This window comes from Camelina sativa, chromosome 6 (assembly GCF_030686135.1).
Source record: "Camelina sativa cultivar CO46 ecotype springtype chromosome 6, ASM3068613v1".
Lineage (NCBI taxonomy): Eukaryota > Viridiplantae > Streptophyta > Magnoliopsida > Brassicales > Brassicaceae > Camelina > Camelina sativa.
The window spans coordinates 5,990,609-6,007,185 of NC_141885.1; the positions used below are offsets into that span (position 1 = coordinate 5,990,609).

The following is a 16,577-nucleotide window of genomic DNA, read 5'->3' on the forward strand; positions in this document are numbered from 1 at the left end:
GTACCCAAGGGTCAGACCATACAGAAATGGTGTCCCTCGAGCCAACCCGTTTAATAAGTCCTTTATTAACGAGAGAGCGAGCTGAACATATACTCCTCCAGCCATAGGAGGGAGAGTATGACCTAATCGGATCCATAGGATGCATATTCCTATAATATCTACTTTTAAAAACCCTGGCAAACAGTGAGTCCGGAACATCAATCAGACGCCACAATTGCTTAGCCAATAATGCCGAGTTAAAGTCATCCACATTTCTAAATCCAAGTCCACCCAATTGTTTGCTAACACACAATTTCTCCCATGCTAGCCAATGCATGCCCCCCCACTGCCCATTAGTGCTCCACCAAAAATTTGCAACTGCACTAGTAAGTTTGGATGTAATTGTTTTTGGTAACCGAAAACATGACATCACAAACGTGGGAACAGCAGTAGCAACAGATTTGATCATCACCTCCCATCCTTCTTTGGAAAGAAAATTTGCTGTCCAACCATTCGTCCGACTCTGAATCCGTTCTCGGACGAAAGAGAAAACCTTGGTTTTAGCCCCACCCAAACTTTCAGGTAATCCTAGGTATGACCCCATACCACCCAAAGTTGGGATCCCGAGAACATCCTGCAACTCTGCCTTTGTCTGGTCATCAATCTTATGACCAAACTGGACCGAGGACTTTGAAAAATTTATTTGTTGTCCCGAAACAGATTCATACTGATGCAAGATATCTAGAATAACCCGGCATTGATCTCTGTCCGCCTTACAGAAAAATAGACTATCATCAGCAAACAACAAATGCGATATTGATCTTTATCCCTGTAATAAGCTTATTCCTCTCTGCTTTCTGTATATTTGCAATTAGAACCTCTGTACATAAAATGAACAAATAAGGGGATAAAGGATCCCCCTGTCGTAATCCTCTCTGCGGGACTATCAAACCATTCGGCTGTCCATTGATTAAAACTTTATACTCAACCGAGGAGACACAAAACATTATCCATGAGACCCAAGACTCTCCAAAACCCATTTTCTGCAACAAAGCTGCCACAAAATCCCACTCAACCCTATCATATGCCTTACTCATGTCCGTTTTTATGGCCATAAATTTCCCTTTACATGACGGATTTGTACGTAAACCATGAAACATCTCTTGAGCAATAAGGATATTGTCTGAGATCAACCTACCTGGAACAAAAGCTGATTGAGTTTCAGAGATAAGACCAGGTAAAACCTTCTTAAGCCGCTGACACAATATCTTAGAAATAATCTTATAACCAACGGTACACAAACTAATCAGACGTAGTTCTGCCATACGAGTTGGCTTGGCCACCTTTGGAATAAGACAAATATGAGTGCGATTGAGATCCTTATCAAAGACTCCTTCCACAAAAAACCGATTAACCAAACCAACAAGGTCCGTCTTAACGATACTCCATGCTTTTTGGTAAAACAAAGCTGTCATCCCGTCTGGACCAGGGACTTTATCCGGGTGCATCATAAATAGAGCCGACTTGACTTCAGCCTCCGTTGCAGGGCCGGTGAGCTGCTCATTATCCTCCGCCGTAATCACCGAATTAACCTCCCTTAGGGCCTCCTCAAAATTAGCCGGATTTGTGGAGGTAAATAATTCGTCAAAATACGATACCGCAGTATTACAAATATCCACATCCTCGGTCGACCAGATGTCATCCTTAGAGAACAAACCAGTGATCCGATTACGAGCTCTGCGCTGCTTTGTTAAGGCATGAAAATATGCGGAATTTTTGTCCCCTAGCCGCATCCAATTATTCCGACTCTTCTGATACCAATATATCTCCTCATCCCCATACGCCTGGCGTAAACGATTTTGTGACTCCGAAATTTGAGATGGAGGTACTGAGTCATCAGCCAACGCCACCTCTAATTGTCGTTTCAAATCCTCAATGAGTTCCCTACCAAATCCTCATGTCCTGGAAAATATTATTATAAAAATAATTTACTCTCTCAGTCGCTTATTAATCCATTTTTTTAGTAAAAATATTTCAAAAATGTAGTTAAATTATCTACGCATTTTTTACTAGTAGATGATGATGAATTGTAAATTCAGAAAATAATATTTTTTATTCGTTTAGAGTTATAAAAAATTGTAAATGGTAAAAATGATATATTTAAAATCAAAATTTAATATGCTTCTTTTAACATGTGTAAAAATTCAAGAATCTCACCAAGAATGATGGAATGTTCAGTAATTGTCTCTCTACTAAGAAAGACAAAAACATGTTTATTATTAAGGATAAAAACCAAATAATATTTTTGGATGTATATGATGTTTTCAGTGCTAGATTCTCTTTGGAGCCATTGGAAAAAAATAAAAGAAGTTCAAGACCCAAGCAGCAGAAGCAAAGTTATTTTGTTCTTGACAGTCCCACTTACCATGTCTTCTCAATTTCTAAAACTAACAAGGTAATTAGAGATTTAGAAATGATTTTTATGGTCAGATGATTTCAAATTGTACTAGCAAGAGTTATAGAAATTGTGAATTTAAGTCTCAGTGCTGCTTCTCAATATGTGTTTGGTTCTTATGCTCAATCTCTGGCATTTGGTCAAATTCGTCTTCTTGGGATCACTTAGAGAAGCAGAAGTCGAGAGGCTGAATGAGCAAGCTTGGTTCGAGCTTATGGAGATTCTCTTTGCTATTACTATCTCTTCTTCTCATTCGAGTAAGTTGCTTCTGCTGCTTTTCATTGTAATGTATGTTTCTGTTTGAGATTCAAGAAGACTGGTGTAATATATTTTTAGTGATAGAATATGGAAACAACCAGATTTATATTGTTTTTCCTCCCATTATGCAGCTAGAATCGAGTACAAGCACTCTTGTCAATTTGAAAAGTTAAGCAAGGAGAAGAAAAACGTACATCTAGAGGTCTGTTCCTTCAGTTCGTCATTTTTGACTGAAATCTTTCTTTGGCATGTTTGTCGTGAAACTTCACAATTTGTGGGTTTTTTATCAATGCTACAGGTACCTGCAGATGGTGTCCTGTTCCTGCAGTTCGTCTCATAGGTGATATCAGATATGGTTCCTGATTCCTTGATACCGATGATGGTTTGCTCACATATCTTTTGATTAAGCTTTGATTAGCTGGCTTATAGTGACTTGTTTATAACTCATTTAATCCAACTTGAAGTAGTTTTGTGAAAAGCTCATTTAATCCTTGATAAAAAGGTTTATCCAACTTCAACTTCAAGTAGCTCATTTAATCCTTGATAAAAAGTTGACCGATTATGTGAAAAGCTCATTTAGTCATATCTCTGCAGGTGGATAAAAAGGTTTTTTTGTGGATTTTCTTGTTGGTGATGTTATTCGCTTTGGCGGGTGAGTTCTTTGAAATGCCAAAACATGAAGCTATCAATTCCCTCGAAATATACAAGCGTGCGGGTCAGCATGTGTGTTGTTGGACTGTTTTGTTGATGTATATTTTCACTTGTCACTCTTTTTTGTATAACAAGGGATAAATGTTTCTTTTTCAGGCACGAAGCCTTTCTGATTTCTATGTAGCCTGTAAAGGATTGGAACTTGCGAGGAATTTTCAGTTTCCTGTTCTACTGAAGGTACTACCGAATGAGATAAAATCTGATAAAGTTAGTTGACAGCTATTGCTTGTTATTATACGATGCCTTCATAGTGTTTGTTGGCCTGTACCTTCTTCTCTCTCTCTCTCCACTTAAAAATTTTGCTATCTCACATCTCATTTTTTTTTGTCTTTCTTATTCCATCTGAGAAACAAAGGAGAAAATCAATGTCCACTTAATAGATACGAAGGCACATTGTTGAAGTTCTCACTATACTTATATTTGTCTCATTGATTAAATATATATGATGTTTGTAAACTTGTTATTAACGAGGGTTGATACTGTGGAAACAGGGCTCCAAAGATTCAGAGACCGTGGGAGCAGAAGGGGCTGGAGCTGATCACTAATTTGGTATGTTGTTATTAAAGAATGAGGGATCACACTTCTTCTTGGGTCAAAACTCCCAAATCACACGAGAAATTTCCTTATGGATTAAGAGTACAACTTAATATACGAATGATGAAACAGAGGATGACAAGAACAGAGTCAACAGACGCACACATTGATAGTATGGTTCTCAATGCCTGCGGGCATACCCGTTAGTCCGCAGAGCTAGGCGGAGCGGGCATGGGCAGTGATACATCACTCGCCGCCCGTGGCGGACCTGTCCACAGCGGATCACTGAAAATACGGGACCGTCACGGCAGGGCCGGTCCAGTGAAATTTGTGGCCCAATACAAAACAATTACTTTTTAATGGATTTTATAGATAAAAAAATAAAACTGAAACTAAATCTTAAAATTTCGGAAAATGAGGCATATTTTTGCAATAAAAAAATAGATAAATTTAAAATTTGAGACCAAATCTATAACTTTCATAAAATTGAGGCCTATTTTTGCAGTAAAAATATTTTTTGAGACCTATTTTTGTTATTAAAAATCTCAAAAAAATATGGAGGCCCAACACCCATGTGTCATAAAAATGGGTGAAGGGCCGGGCCTACGTCACGGTCAGTCCGTTCCGGCGCGGGCATGCACGTTTGACACCCCTATAAGGAATTAATCAAATCATAACTCGAAGATACATAAGTTTTCATCCTAACACAAAAGTGTAATTAACTCAAATTCTCAAATAGCTTTCTTACTTTCTTACTCTATAATTCTTGAGAAAGTAAAAAAAAAAACCTTAAACGAAGATATGGGCCAATATTTTATAAGCCCATTAAAATTAAGCCCAGTTTCGTTTCCATTTTGTAACGGTTAGATTAATTAGCTCTATAATTCGGTTTTAAAGTTTGATGTTTTCTTCAAAACCCAAAGGAAAGGGGTACAGAACACATTATATGATTGTGTTTGTCCGGTTTCTAACTTGAGAAAATTGTCCCATCGGTAATTAGTAATAAAAAGGTCCTGTCAATACAATCTCTACTATCTTGCTGGGCTGGGACAGCTTGACAGAAACTTCAATCTCTGCTAAAAGATCAGTCTTTGTTAAGGCTTGGACTATGATGTCCTGAGAAAAATTCAATAGCTCTGCTTAAATTATATGGAGAATTCAATCTGCAAAAATGATGGAGGGTAAAAATTCTTTTAAGGCATGTTTAATGGCTTTGTAAGACATAAAACCAAATCTCGTTTAGGGGCACTTACCACTTGCAATCCACTTCACATATATCTTTAGTACCATTTGTATAATCAAATTTTGAAATTTTGTATGTTTTTCTTCAGATTGTATATTGTCTTTGACCTAACGAATTTATGACTTTGTTTGCAGAAAACATAATATTAATTGGAAATTCGACCCCTTTTCAAGCATGTAAGTATATGAATTCTTGAATCAAGGCATTTTTGGTGGTAAGTGGTGTGTATATGAATGATCTGATCTTAGGTAAATGTTAGTTTTCTCTTTTCAATATTATAGTGGTGTTGCTTCTGTTTTGATTGGTGTACGTGGTAGAGACGGTGTCTGATTTTGATCAGGTAATTTTTTTACCCCTTAATCAAAGCTTTAAATTCATATGTTATATTTTTGACCAAAAAAAAAAAAAAATCATATGTTATATATGCTGTAACAGTTGAGAAGATTTCATGATTTGTCAGCATCCTATGGTTTATTCTTTGTCTTTAATATGTTGACTTAGTGTTTATATCAACAACAACATTGAATTACTGACTGTGTCATCTAAAACTTGAGTTGTATACAACAACATCTTGAGGTCTCAACATTTAGATATGAATTTACTTTATCAGGGGCATGATGATTGGATTTTGGAGCCTCTCTGGTGCACGTCGTCCTTAACACTCCTCTTCCCAAGTAAGTCCATGTATGTATTAATTCGGTTCCTAATCTGTCTTAGTACTTATGGTTTTAGAAAAGCAAATATTTGGTTCGTTCTCTTTTGGCTTTCAATTTTAGGATTTGAATTTGTTTAACTTTGTGATAGATAGCATGAGTTCGTATAAGGTCTTGACAATCTTGAGTGAGTGCGTTGAGGTGCTTCTTTTGAGGTGGTGCAAGTACAGGCAGAGATTCATAATCTACGGTGAGGCAATACTCAAACCTTTTTGTTTCATCAAACAACTCAGTGACATGTATATCCGTCTGTAACTTAATCAATACATGTGCAGAAACACAGATACCAATAGCAAGGAAACAGAGCTTGCACAAGCTCAGTAACAACAAATGCAGATGAGAAGCTCTTGGAAAAACAGAGTGTTTCTGCAAGCAAGTTACTTTTGGTGTTTGTTTTCTGAATCAGATTAGAAGAGTCTGACCCCCATGTTGGGGAGATGTAGAAGTGCATATATGTAATTAGAAAGGACGAGCATGAAACTATTATAACAAGAAAAATCAAATTGAGAAGCTCAAACAAGTTAGATAATATTGCAACAGAGACAGATTCATAAATAAGAGTTTAAAACAAGACATGATATTCTTCACAAAGTGACAGAAGCAGAATAAAAGACCTTGTAGCGATCTGCCATACGATGATGAATGGTCATGACAGCATTAGACCACTCGATATTGCCCCAAATCTCGCCTCCTAGTCTCCTTAAGGAGATCTCCGCACACGTAGCATCCCAAAAGAGTACAATGTTGGGACCAGAGTTGGTGAGTCTGGACCCGGGAAGTAAGTCTATGAGTCGAGTCCGAGTCCGGCGCCAGCAAGAAGGAAAATTGTTCCCACTGAGCAACACTATGCTTATCAAAGTTGACGAGATAATAACTAGAGAGTTTTAACCTCAGAGAGTCCAGATCCTTGACCTCATTAGAAAACATCCCCTCTGGTTCACCTTCATCTTCACCTTCACCTTCACCTTCACGCCAATCCAAGTCCTTTGCCTCATACCAATATACTCTTCCCTTTTTACTGACACAGTAGATCAAATTATCAATCATACACCAATCTCTACGGTTACCTATCAAATGACATACTCTTGCCTCTTCCCCATTTACTTTCACTCGGCAAGTAGTAAAAAGTCCTTTCTCTTCCATCCACAGCGTAAACGTTTTGATCCCACACCACACTGTCATGGAATGCCCAGGGAAAGAGACTTTGGATTCAAGCGACAAAGACACCCCTTCGTCAGTTTCACGGAATTCCCAGTGAGATTTTGATGTGGTTGGATTAGAAGGATTTGGTGTGGGTGAGATACTGTGATCTATCGTCACAGGATTTAGGAGAGCTTTTTCGTAGACCAGGTCCCAAAATTGATTCTTTCTGCACATGTTCTGCCTATTACTCGATCGGTTCTACGGGTGGAGCTCACAGTTACACCTGATTTCCAGTGGGACGACAAAATTCATAATTATGTTGAGCCGTTTTGGATAATTGTGGAAGATAATGATGGTGAAAAGATCCTTCATCACGAGTATTTTCTTTTGAAGAAGCAGTGTATTGGTGAGGATCACACTTTGAACTTCACTATGCCAATCTTTGAACCGCTGCCAGCTCAGTATTGTGTCCGTATGGTTTCAGACAAGTGGCTTGGCTCGCAGACTGTGTTGCCTGTATCTTTCAGACATCTTATTCTTCCAGAAAAGTATCCACCTCCAACGGAGCTACTGGACTTGCAGCCCCTCCCAGTGACAGCGTTAAGGAATCCAAATTATGAGAGACTATATCAGGATTTCAAGCATTTCAACCCAGTGCAGACTCAGGTCTTTACTGTTTTGTATAACATGAACGACAATGTGTTGGTCGCTGCTCCAACGGGAAGTGGGAAAACTATTAGTGTGGAGTTTGCTATTCTGAAGAATCATCAAGAAGGACCTGATGCTGTAATGCGTGCTGTTTATATTGCACCGCTTGAGGCTATTGCTGAGAAGCAGTTTCGTATCTGGGAGAGGAAGTTTGGGAAGGGTCTTGGTTTACAGGTTGTTAAGCTAACTGGGGAGTCAACGTTGGATCTTAAGCTGCTTGAGAAAGGTCAGATAATCATCAGTACTCCTGAGAAATGGGATGCTCTTTCCCGCAGGTGGAAACAGAGAATCTACGTTCAACAGGCTAGTCTTTTCATCATTGACGAACTCCATCTAATTAGAGGTCAAGGTGGTCCAGTGTTGGAGGTAATCGTCTCCAGAATGAGATATATTTCAAGTAAGGTCTATAACAAGATCAGGATTGTTGCGCTATCTACTTCCCTTGCAAATGCGAAAGATCTTGGAGAATGGATTGGGGTCAGTTCCCACAGCCTTTTCAACTTCCCTCCCGGAGTCCGTCCTGTTCCACTGGAGATCCACATTCAGGGAGTGGATATATCCAGTTTTCAAGCCATGATGCAGGCGATTACCAAGCCAACCTACACCGCCATAGTCCGGCATGCCAAGAACAAGAAACCGGCTATTGTTTTTGTCCCTAGCTGTAAACATGTTCTCTTGACTGCTGTGGACCTGATGGCTTATTCTCACATGGATAGTCCATAGAGTCCTGAATTCTTGATAGGAAAACTGGAAGAAGTCGACCCTTTTGTTAGCCAAATCCGTGAGGAAACACTTAAGGAGACACTGCGCCATGGTATTGGGTACTTGCATGAGGGTTTAAGCAGTCTAGATCAAGAGATTGTGATACAGCTCTTTGAATCTGGCCGGATTCAGGCTTGTGTGATGAGCAATTCATTGTGTTGGGGCACTCCATTAACTGCGCATTTCACGTAGTCATAATGGGGACACAGTATCACGATGTGAGGGAAAATTCACATTCTGATTATCCCGTCTCCGATCTACTTTAGATGATGGGGCTTGCTAGCCGACCGCTTCTTGACAACTCCGGGAAGTGTGTGATCTTTTGTCACGCACCACGAAGAGAGTATTACAAGAAGTTTCTGTACGAAGCCTTACATGTGGAAAGTCATCTCCAGTATTTCTTGCATGATAATTTCAATTCAGAAGTGGTTGTTGGGGTTATAGAGAACAAGCAAGATGCTGTGGATTATCTTACGTGGACTTTCATGTACAGGAGGCTTCTCCAGAACCCTAACTACTACAATCTCCAAGGTGTTAGCCACAAGCATTTGTCTGATCACTTAACAGAGCTGGTTGAGAATACCTTGTCTGATCTTGAAGCCAGTAAATGCATTGAGATAGAAGATGAGACGGAACTCTCTCCTCTCAACCTTGGTATGATTGCTTCCTATTATTACATCAGTTGTACCACCGTTAAGCACTAAGGGTCTTCTTGAGATCTTAACATCAGCTTCGGAGTATGACTTGATCCCTATACGTCCTGGGGAAGAGGAAACAGTTCGGAGACTAATCAATCACCAGAGGTTCTCTTTTGAAAACCAAAACTGCACAGACCCTCATGTGAAGGCAAACGTGCTTCTTCAAGCGCATTTCTCAAGGCAAAACATCGGCGGGAACTTGGTAATGGATCAATGTGATGTCCTTATATCTGCAACCAGACTTCTTCAACCGATGGTTGATGTGATATCAAGCAATGGCTGGCTGAAGCTTGCTGTGTTAGCTATGGAAGTAAGCCAGATGGTAACTCAAGGCATGTGGGAGCAGGACTCCATGCTTCTGCAGCTCCCTCACTTCACAAAGTACTTGGCCAGGAGGTGTTAAGAGAATCCGGGGAAAAATATTGAAACTGTTTTCGATCTTGTGGAGATGGAGGACGTAGAACGCCAAGAGCTTCTCAAGATGGAAAACGCTCAGCTTCTAGACATTGCAAGATTCTGCAACCGCTTTCCAAACATCGAGCTTAGTTATGAGGTTGTGGGCAGTGAAGAGGTGACCCCAGGGAAAGTGATTACACTGCAAGTGATGCTTGAGAGAGACATAAAGGGGAGGACAGAAGTGGGACCCGTGGATTCACTCAGGTATCCCAAGACCAAAGAAGAAGGATGGTGGCTGGTTGTGGGAGACACCAAGACAAACCAGTTGCTGGCTATCAAGCGTGTCTCATTGCAATGGAAAGCAAAGGTGAATCTGGATTTCACAGTACCGAGTGAACCGGGAGAAAAGTCATACACATTATACTTCATGTGCGACTCTTAGAAGGGCTGTGACCAAGAGTACTCTTTTACGGTTGATGTCAAAGGATCTTGCGCTGGTAATCACATGGAAGAATGATATTATACAGGCCATATGCTGATTCTGGGGAATGGTAACTTGTCTTCCAAATAGTCTCCATACCGTTTGGATCTCTGCAATCACAACTTTTCTGAGAATAAATATTAAGGTGTAATCGTTTTTCTTGTCTTAAAATATCCCTCTGTTTGACCTTTAAGGAATACTACGATTAGTCTATTACTACAAAAACCGTTTAGATTACTCATTTGTACATCATGCATTGGACCAAACTTGACAGAGGAGCCAATGTCAAAACTAATTTGAGTTTTATGACTTTGAAAGCTGAGATTGCTTAAGAGATTACATAACAGCAGTGTTCAATTAGTTAAAGAGGTAACGGAAAAAAACTTTTGTCTAAATCTATTTTGAGTTTCACTCCAAAACCTCTCTTTCAATTTTGCCTCAACGAAGCCGCCATTGAAGGACCTCCGTCCAAAGCTTCTTGACCCTCTGAATAAACCAAAAAAGGGTTTGTCTTGCTTGTAATTGTATTACTTGTTCCAGCGGTTTCTGGCTTTAGTTGAGGAGGATGTTAGTTTAATGGAGAGGGTTTAGCTGGTGAAGTAAGTATTCTAAGGTCGTGGCTTTTTCAAGGGACTGTTATGTGGCTACTGGCGTGAGTTTGTGAGCTGCTCTACAAGTCTGTCTCGAAGAAGAAGAGCTTGGATTGTTTATAGATTAAGGTATGCTTTGCTGGAGTAATAGTGTCGTTAGATTTACTGATATTGATATTGTTGGTTGTTCGTAGTTACTGTTTAGCAGCCTCTCATCTTTTATCTTAAGCTTTCTTGACATTCATTACACACTTTACAACATATTTATTACTTAGGTTAAGCTTTTAACCTATAGTTTCATAAGCTAACAACTACCCATTAACATATGGGCTTGACTAACCAAAAAGAGGCCCAACACCTTAATCCTTCTTCTTCTTCTTTCAATCGTGACTTCTCTTCTTCTTCTTCTTCATTTAAACACATCCACGCTCTTCTTCTTCAATTCCTCTGTTGATGCCAATTTGTGGATTAATCAAGGATTGATCTCCAACATTGGTAAAATCCATTTCCCAGGGACATTTGTTCTGAGATTTGAAGTTTTTCATCTTTGAGTACACTCTGCTTGATCTATTGTATTCATACTGCAGTAGTTCCACTTTAGCTTAGTTGAGTAATTGTGCTTTGTAATCACAAAACTATTCTATATGACAAGATTTTGCCGTAAAGAGAGCCCATTGATAATTATTTAATTTTCTATGCAGATTTGCTTGGAGGATAATATGGAACAGCTTGGAGGACAGACAAACAACAAGTTCATCTCTCATGTTTGAGTTGTACAAGACATTTAAGTCACCGTTCAGCAAGCCAGATGATAAAGTAGGAATAAGGGAACCTTTGCTGAAATATTCCAACTATCTTCTTCGTTTAGGATCACGCTGTAAGGGTAGGTACGTTCCATTAACAAAGAGGGAACATGCTGAAGGCATTTTATGTTGGTTTGTTGAATTATGATTCGGTGTTTCAATTTGGGGGCAGGCTGACTTCTTTATATGAGAGAGCACAAGACATTGTATAAAACCTGAGGTATACTCATGTGTTGTCGATGGATTTGTGTGAAGCAATCTCGCAGGTTTGTTTTTCCATAAGAAAATGAATCTGAAAACAAAGAGGAGGCAAGATTAGGTTGTGTAATAGAGTGATTGTGTCTCTTACTTTTGTTAACTTGATCAAACAGAAAAGTTCATCATTCGAGCAAGTGAATGTTCACAATGCATCTATAGATGCTATTGTAGCATCAGGTATACTGGAACAAGTGAAGCTCAATGGTGCTCTTCTCTCAGATCACCAAATTATCTCTGAAACTACACCAAGAGGATAACAAAAGCAATGAAGTTTTTTTTTATTAAACCACTATTTTGAAAAACTTGCTAATAAAATATCTGAAACGCTATTTAAAAAAACTTGATAATAAAATATCTGAAACGCAAACGCTTCATTCGCGTATGAAAAAATCCAAAGGATTTATGTTTCTTATTTGTGTGTAATTTTATTAGTAGTAAATAGTAATTGCTATTTACGAGGTAATGCAACAAGGATGAAATGATACTACTACTGATAAGACAAAAGAGTACGAAATTGCATATGTATTTGCTGCAAAGGAAAAGTTGTATTACCATATTTACCCTTTTTCTCGTAAGCAAAAAACTGGCTTATTGAGCACGAAACAGAGGGTAATTAAGTCATTTCCAACTGCTCTTGGTGCTACTCTACTTTACTACTACATCCACGTCACTGCTATAAATCGGAAATAATAACAAACGCAGGCATTTTTTCCCTCTTCCTTGTTCTTCTTCTTCTTCTCTCTCTGTCAACAAAAAAAGAAAAAAAAAAATCCGTTCATCGGAAAAAAAATAATGCTCTCATTTCCGTTTGCTCCGATCAAAATCTCTTGAAACAAATCCACAAGCTTCCTCTAACAATTCCTACTCCATTTCCTCGATTTCTCGCGTTTTCCGTTTTCAGATTGAAGCATAGACCTTAAATCTAGGGTTTCGAAGATGGAACTGGTGCGAAGACTCTCGAACTTCCAACTTTTTTTTTTTCCTCTTTTGCTTTGAAACGAAGATGATTTAGTACCTTTGCGCTGTGATGGATTCGTTATGGTGTTAGAAATTTCCTAATTTCGTCTTGAGTTTCTCTGAAAACAGAGCTTTAAATCTTCGATTTCTCTCCATTTTACAGGAGGAATCTATGAGTTTCGATTTCACTGAGATTTTGGACTCCTACTCACATTATCCCACCGGAAATTTATCTGTGTCTCCGGTTGGTTCTTACGCCGCCGAGGTCGTCGACGAGAAGATCAGAGACAACTACGCGTTTATGGATTCCGTTTTGAAAGACAACAAATCTGAGTTTGTTCTCCACGCGAAACGTCTCTTAGCCGGAGAAGACGCAGAGTCCGAGAGAATCGAAGCGTTGAAGCTTCTAAGCGCTTGTTGTAGTTGCGATTCGATTAACTGTGCTTCTTCAATCATCAACGGAGAAGTTGGATCGGTTCCGTACATCAACGATGTGAGTGACGAGACAGGACTCTCGCCTCTTCACACGGCGGCTGAGTCTCACGCGCTACGGTGTGTTGAGATGCTTCTGAAACGACGTGCTCGTACTGATATGAGAAGCAAAGATGAACGCGCTTTGATTCCTCTGGAGCTGTCTCTCTCCAATGGCAGGTAGAATCCACATTTTACTTTTTTGACTCAGGTTGATAGATTTTGGAATAATGCTTTAATCGTGTCTTTGAATCATGAAGCTTGAACATGTGTAACTCTACCATTTTTGGAAAAATCTTTAAATCTGGCTTGATTATACTGTATAGTGATTATTTTGTTTCTATGTCAATTTTGCAGCATAGATGTGACATGGAATCCCACTAGTGACTCGATTAGACACTTGATCCTTTTGCTTGGTGACAAGGTTAAACACTCATTCCTTATACGCGTTATTTGGTTGCTAGGAGAAACTATGTTGATTATGGAATGTAAGGGAGTTAGATAGCTGTAGAAAGAAACTTTGGAGACTTTGAAAGTAAATTGTTGCCTTTATTACATATAGGACTTGACGGTAGTGAAATTATTTGCTTAAAGAAACTATGTTGTTGATTAGTGGAATATAAGAGACTTTGCAAAGCTTTTTCATGTAAAGTTGAGTCTTTTCTTATGTATACAGGACTTGACAGTTGTGAAACTGCTTGCTGAGAAGACAAAGGAAGTAGACGCTGTGGCTTTTGCATATGCCACGGCTGGTGAGATAGTTTCTTTGACTGCATTGCTGATTCTAGCACCTGAGAAGATTAGAGAAGCAATTGTAACATTACGGGATGACAATAATTCTAAGCGAAAGCCGAAAAGAAAAACGATCTATGAGGCTGTTATTCAAGAAGCACTGCGAAGTAATAGCTCCATGCAAAGTGTATGCAGCGACAAAAGAATTGTTTTGCTTAGAGAGATTGAGCTCCTTCAGCTCTTTGGTGCTGCAATTTTTGTGGATGAGCAAACCTCACCGCTTATCTCTATTGTGCAGGTGAGACTTGGTCTACTTCATTAGCATTATTATGTGAACTACACATGTGAATTTATTGACGGTTGTAATGTAATTCTGTAGGAAGGGGATGAAGCTGTTCTTGAACTGGTTTTAAACACCAACATCGATGTTAACGAAATAGATGCAGAAGGGAATACTGTTCTTCAATGCAGCCTGAAGGGATCGTCTGTCCCACATAAGCAGCAAACCAGGTATGATTTCTCCGAATTACGTCAATTATATGGTTGCATGATGATTACTTGCCAACTTGAGAATAGGAACATTTGTGTATCCAGAATCATGCAGCTACTTATTTCACACGGTGCCCGAGTTAGCCAAAAGAACAAGTTGGGTTTATCTGCAGTACACTTTGCTGCTGCAAATGGAAATTTATCTGCACTTGAGGTATAAATTTTCTAGTCTTTCTTGTTTTTGTTTCTCATCCTAAGCTGAAACAAGATTATGAGACTTGCGATGAATTTGAGCCTACAGATGCTATTATCGGCCAACCCTGACTTGGTTCACATCAAGACAGTTATCAAAGAGACGCCACTATTCTTTGCAGTGAAGAATAATCATCTTGACTGTGTTGAGTTGCTTCTTCGATTCCGAGCAAGTACAGAGATTCATAATCTACGGTGAGGCAATACTCAAAACCATTTTTTTACCATTCATCCTCGCTAATGAACCCCTCTGTGATCACCTGAATCTGATGTTTCATTCATCTTGTGCAGAAAGCAGAGACCAATAGAGCTGGCACAGTCACAAGATATACGTTTCCTCCTTAACCCAACAAATATCAGTTGCTGTAAGAAATTGTTCTTCTATTTGGCAAAACATACAAGCATTGTTGTGCTTTTCTTCTTACATAACTGTGAAATGTGCAGTTAGCAAAGAAACGGAACTTGCACAGTCACAGCGTGCAATTTCAACAAAAGCAGATGACGAAGAAACTCTTAGATTCCTCGCAAAATCCGTGCCACCATGGCTCATAAAGTTTGTAAACTGGCTTCCAGGGTACCTCCGAGATACATCAGAGAACTGGAGAGGAGCTGGATATCCGCTCTCATCACTTAAAGGTGATTTCCGTGCTATTTTTGGCCAGGATATCGATCACAGCTCTATTGGTTTCCCCAAGCTCAGCGACTTCATCAAATCATTTCCAAAACTCTGTGAAATGAAAGTCGTCCCCATAGGTATACTTGGAGATGCAACACATTGGGTGATGTTACCTGTCAAGTCCAAGTGCTCTCAGCTCAAAGGAAGACCTCCTGAGCCACTCATTATCAACAAGAATGACTCTGTTGCTTCTCCCAACAAACCAAAAGCCTTATCAGTCCCTCCAGGTTTTAAATTTTCACAAGAAGCACATGACTCTAGAACCTTCAAAGAAGCACCAGAACCGAAACCTCAAGCACCAGAACCTCAACCTCAACCTCCTACATTGGTTTCTTCTAACAACAACCGTTCTCAAATAAAACATCCGGTTCTGGAGACACTTACAAAGATCAGAAACAGCACTTCCGTATTCTTTCTTCGTGAGTTCGACTTTTATCACGTAAGCAATCAAATCCCACTCTCTCTCTCTCTCTCTCTCTCTCTCTGCTCTCTCGTGTTTTACAATATTTGTTTCTCACTTGGTGAGGCATACATATTTGCAGAGCTATGAGACATGTTTAAAGGAAGGAATGTGTTTCTGGTGTAACAAGAATATGCTTCTATGGGCAAACTTCCCATGCCGACACAAACTTTGGTGCAGCTCTTGTAAACAACAGGTTACTCAATCTACTTCAGGAGAAAAGAGCCTTGAGGAAGACCATCATAGGTGTGTGATCTGTGATGCAAAAGTGGAACGTTTCGTCTTGTCTCCACCCTCTGAATCCGATCACCATAGGCTTTCAAGTGGCCTCCCTAACAACCCTGAATTAGCCACTTCATTCCTTCAATTCCTCAGCATAAGGAAGTAATAATAATAATGTTCTCAACCTTATCTTCTAATTCACTAACTACATTTGTTTAACTAAAAACTTCTTCTAAACTCTTGTTTTCTTTTACTCTTTTTTGCATTGCCTTGATGCAGTTCCATGAACAAGATGATGATACATCGGGGGATATAGGGGGGAAAGGAACTTACCCAACAACTTCGTATGTGGTAAGTGTATTTTGCTCAATTTGTAAATAAAAATGATCATGCTGGGGTTATGAAAGCTCTGCTTAATAACATTTAAAGTACATATGGTACATTTAGAGGTCCAAACCAGTTCACATATTATGGAAATCTAAAATCTTTAACGGAATAGGAGTTTTTGTTTTTTCTTCCTCTTCAAATCCATGCACCAAAAATTGTCTTTCTTCCACAATTTACAAAATCGAATTTTATGCATGTT

The 16,577-nt window shown here is 39.2% G+C and overlaps 3 protein-coding genes and 1 pseudogene across 3 annotated transcripts; 3 read left to right on the forward strand and 1 right to left on the reverse strand.

Moving 5' to 3' along the window:
• Nucleotides 1-2,300: 2,300 nt before the first annotated feature.
• Nucleotides 2,301-4,029, forward strand: LOC147942322 (calcium-transporting ATPase 10, plasma membrane-type-like). Its single transcript, XM_087453704.1, has 6 exons — nucleotides 2,301-2,434; nucleotides 2,603-2,691; nucleotides 2,824-2,894; nucleotides 2,991-3,407; nucleotides 3,500-3,580; nucleotides 3,895-4,029. Exons 1-4 carry the CDS (start codon nucleotides 2,406-2,408, stop codon nucleotides 3,030-3,032), a joined length of 231 nt encoding a protein of 76 aa, XP_087309830.1. The 5' UTR covers nucleotides 2,301-2,405; the 3' UTR covers nucleotides 3,033-3,407; nucleotides 3,500-3,580; nucleotides 3,895-4,029.
• A 2,448-nt stretch (nucleotides 4,030-6,477) lies between these two features.
• LOC147942323 (putative F-box/kelch-repeat protein At3g24610) lies at nucleotides 6,478-6,940 on the reverse strand. Its single transcript, XM_087456015.1, has 2 exons — nucleotides 6,783-6,940; nucleotides 6,478-6,727 (listed from the first exon to the last, which is right to left on the reverse strand). Exons 1-2 carry the CDS (start codon nucleotides 6,938-6,940, stop codon nucleotides 6,478-6,480), a joined length of 408 nt encoding a protein of 135 aa, XP_087312141.1.
• A 27-nt stretch (nucleotides 6,941-6,967) lies between these two features.
• LOC104698745 (DExH-box ATP-dependent RNA helicase DExH12 pseudogene) lies at nucleotides 6,968-10,139 on the forward strand (annotated as a pseudogene).
• Nucleotides 10,140-12,861: 2,722 nt separating this feature from the next.
• On the forward strand, nucleotides 12,862-16,487 carry LOC104698747 (uncharacterized). Its single transcript, XM_087456016.1, has 10 exons — nucleotides 12,862-13,340; nucleotides 13,518-13,584; nucleotides 13,837-14,190; nucleotides 14,272-14,402; nucleotides 14,487-14,595; nucleotides 14,683-14,828; nucleotides 14,925-14,998; nucleotides 15,078-15,748; nucleotides 15,852-16,153; nucleotides 16,271-16,487. Exons 1-10 carry the CDS (start codon nucleotides 12,862-12,864, stop codon nucleotides 16,305-16,307), a joined length of 2,370 nt encoding a protein of 789 aa, XP_087312142.1. The 3' UTR covers nucleotides 16,308-16,487.
• The last annotated feature ends 90 nt before the right edge of the window (nucleotides 16,488-16,577 follow it).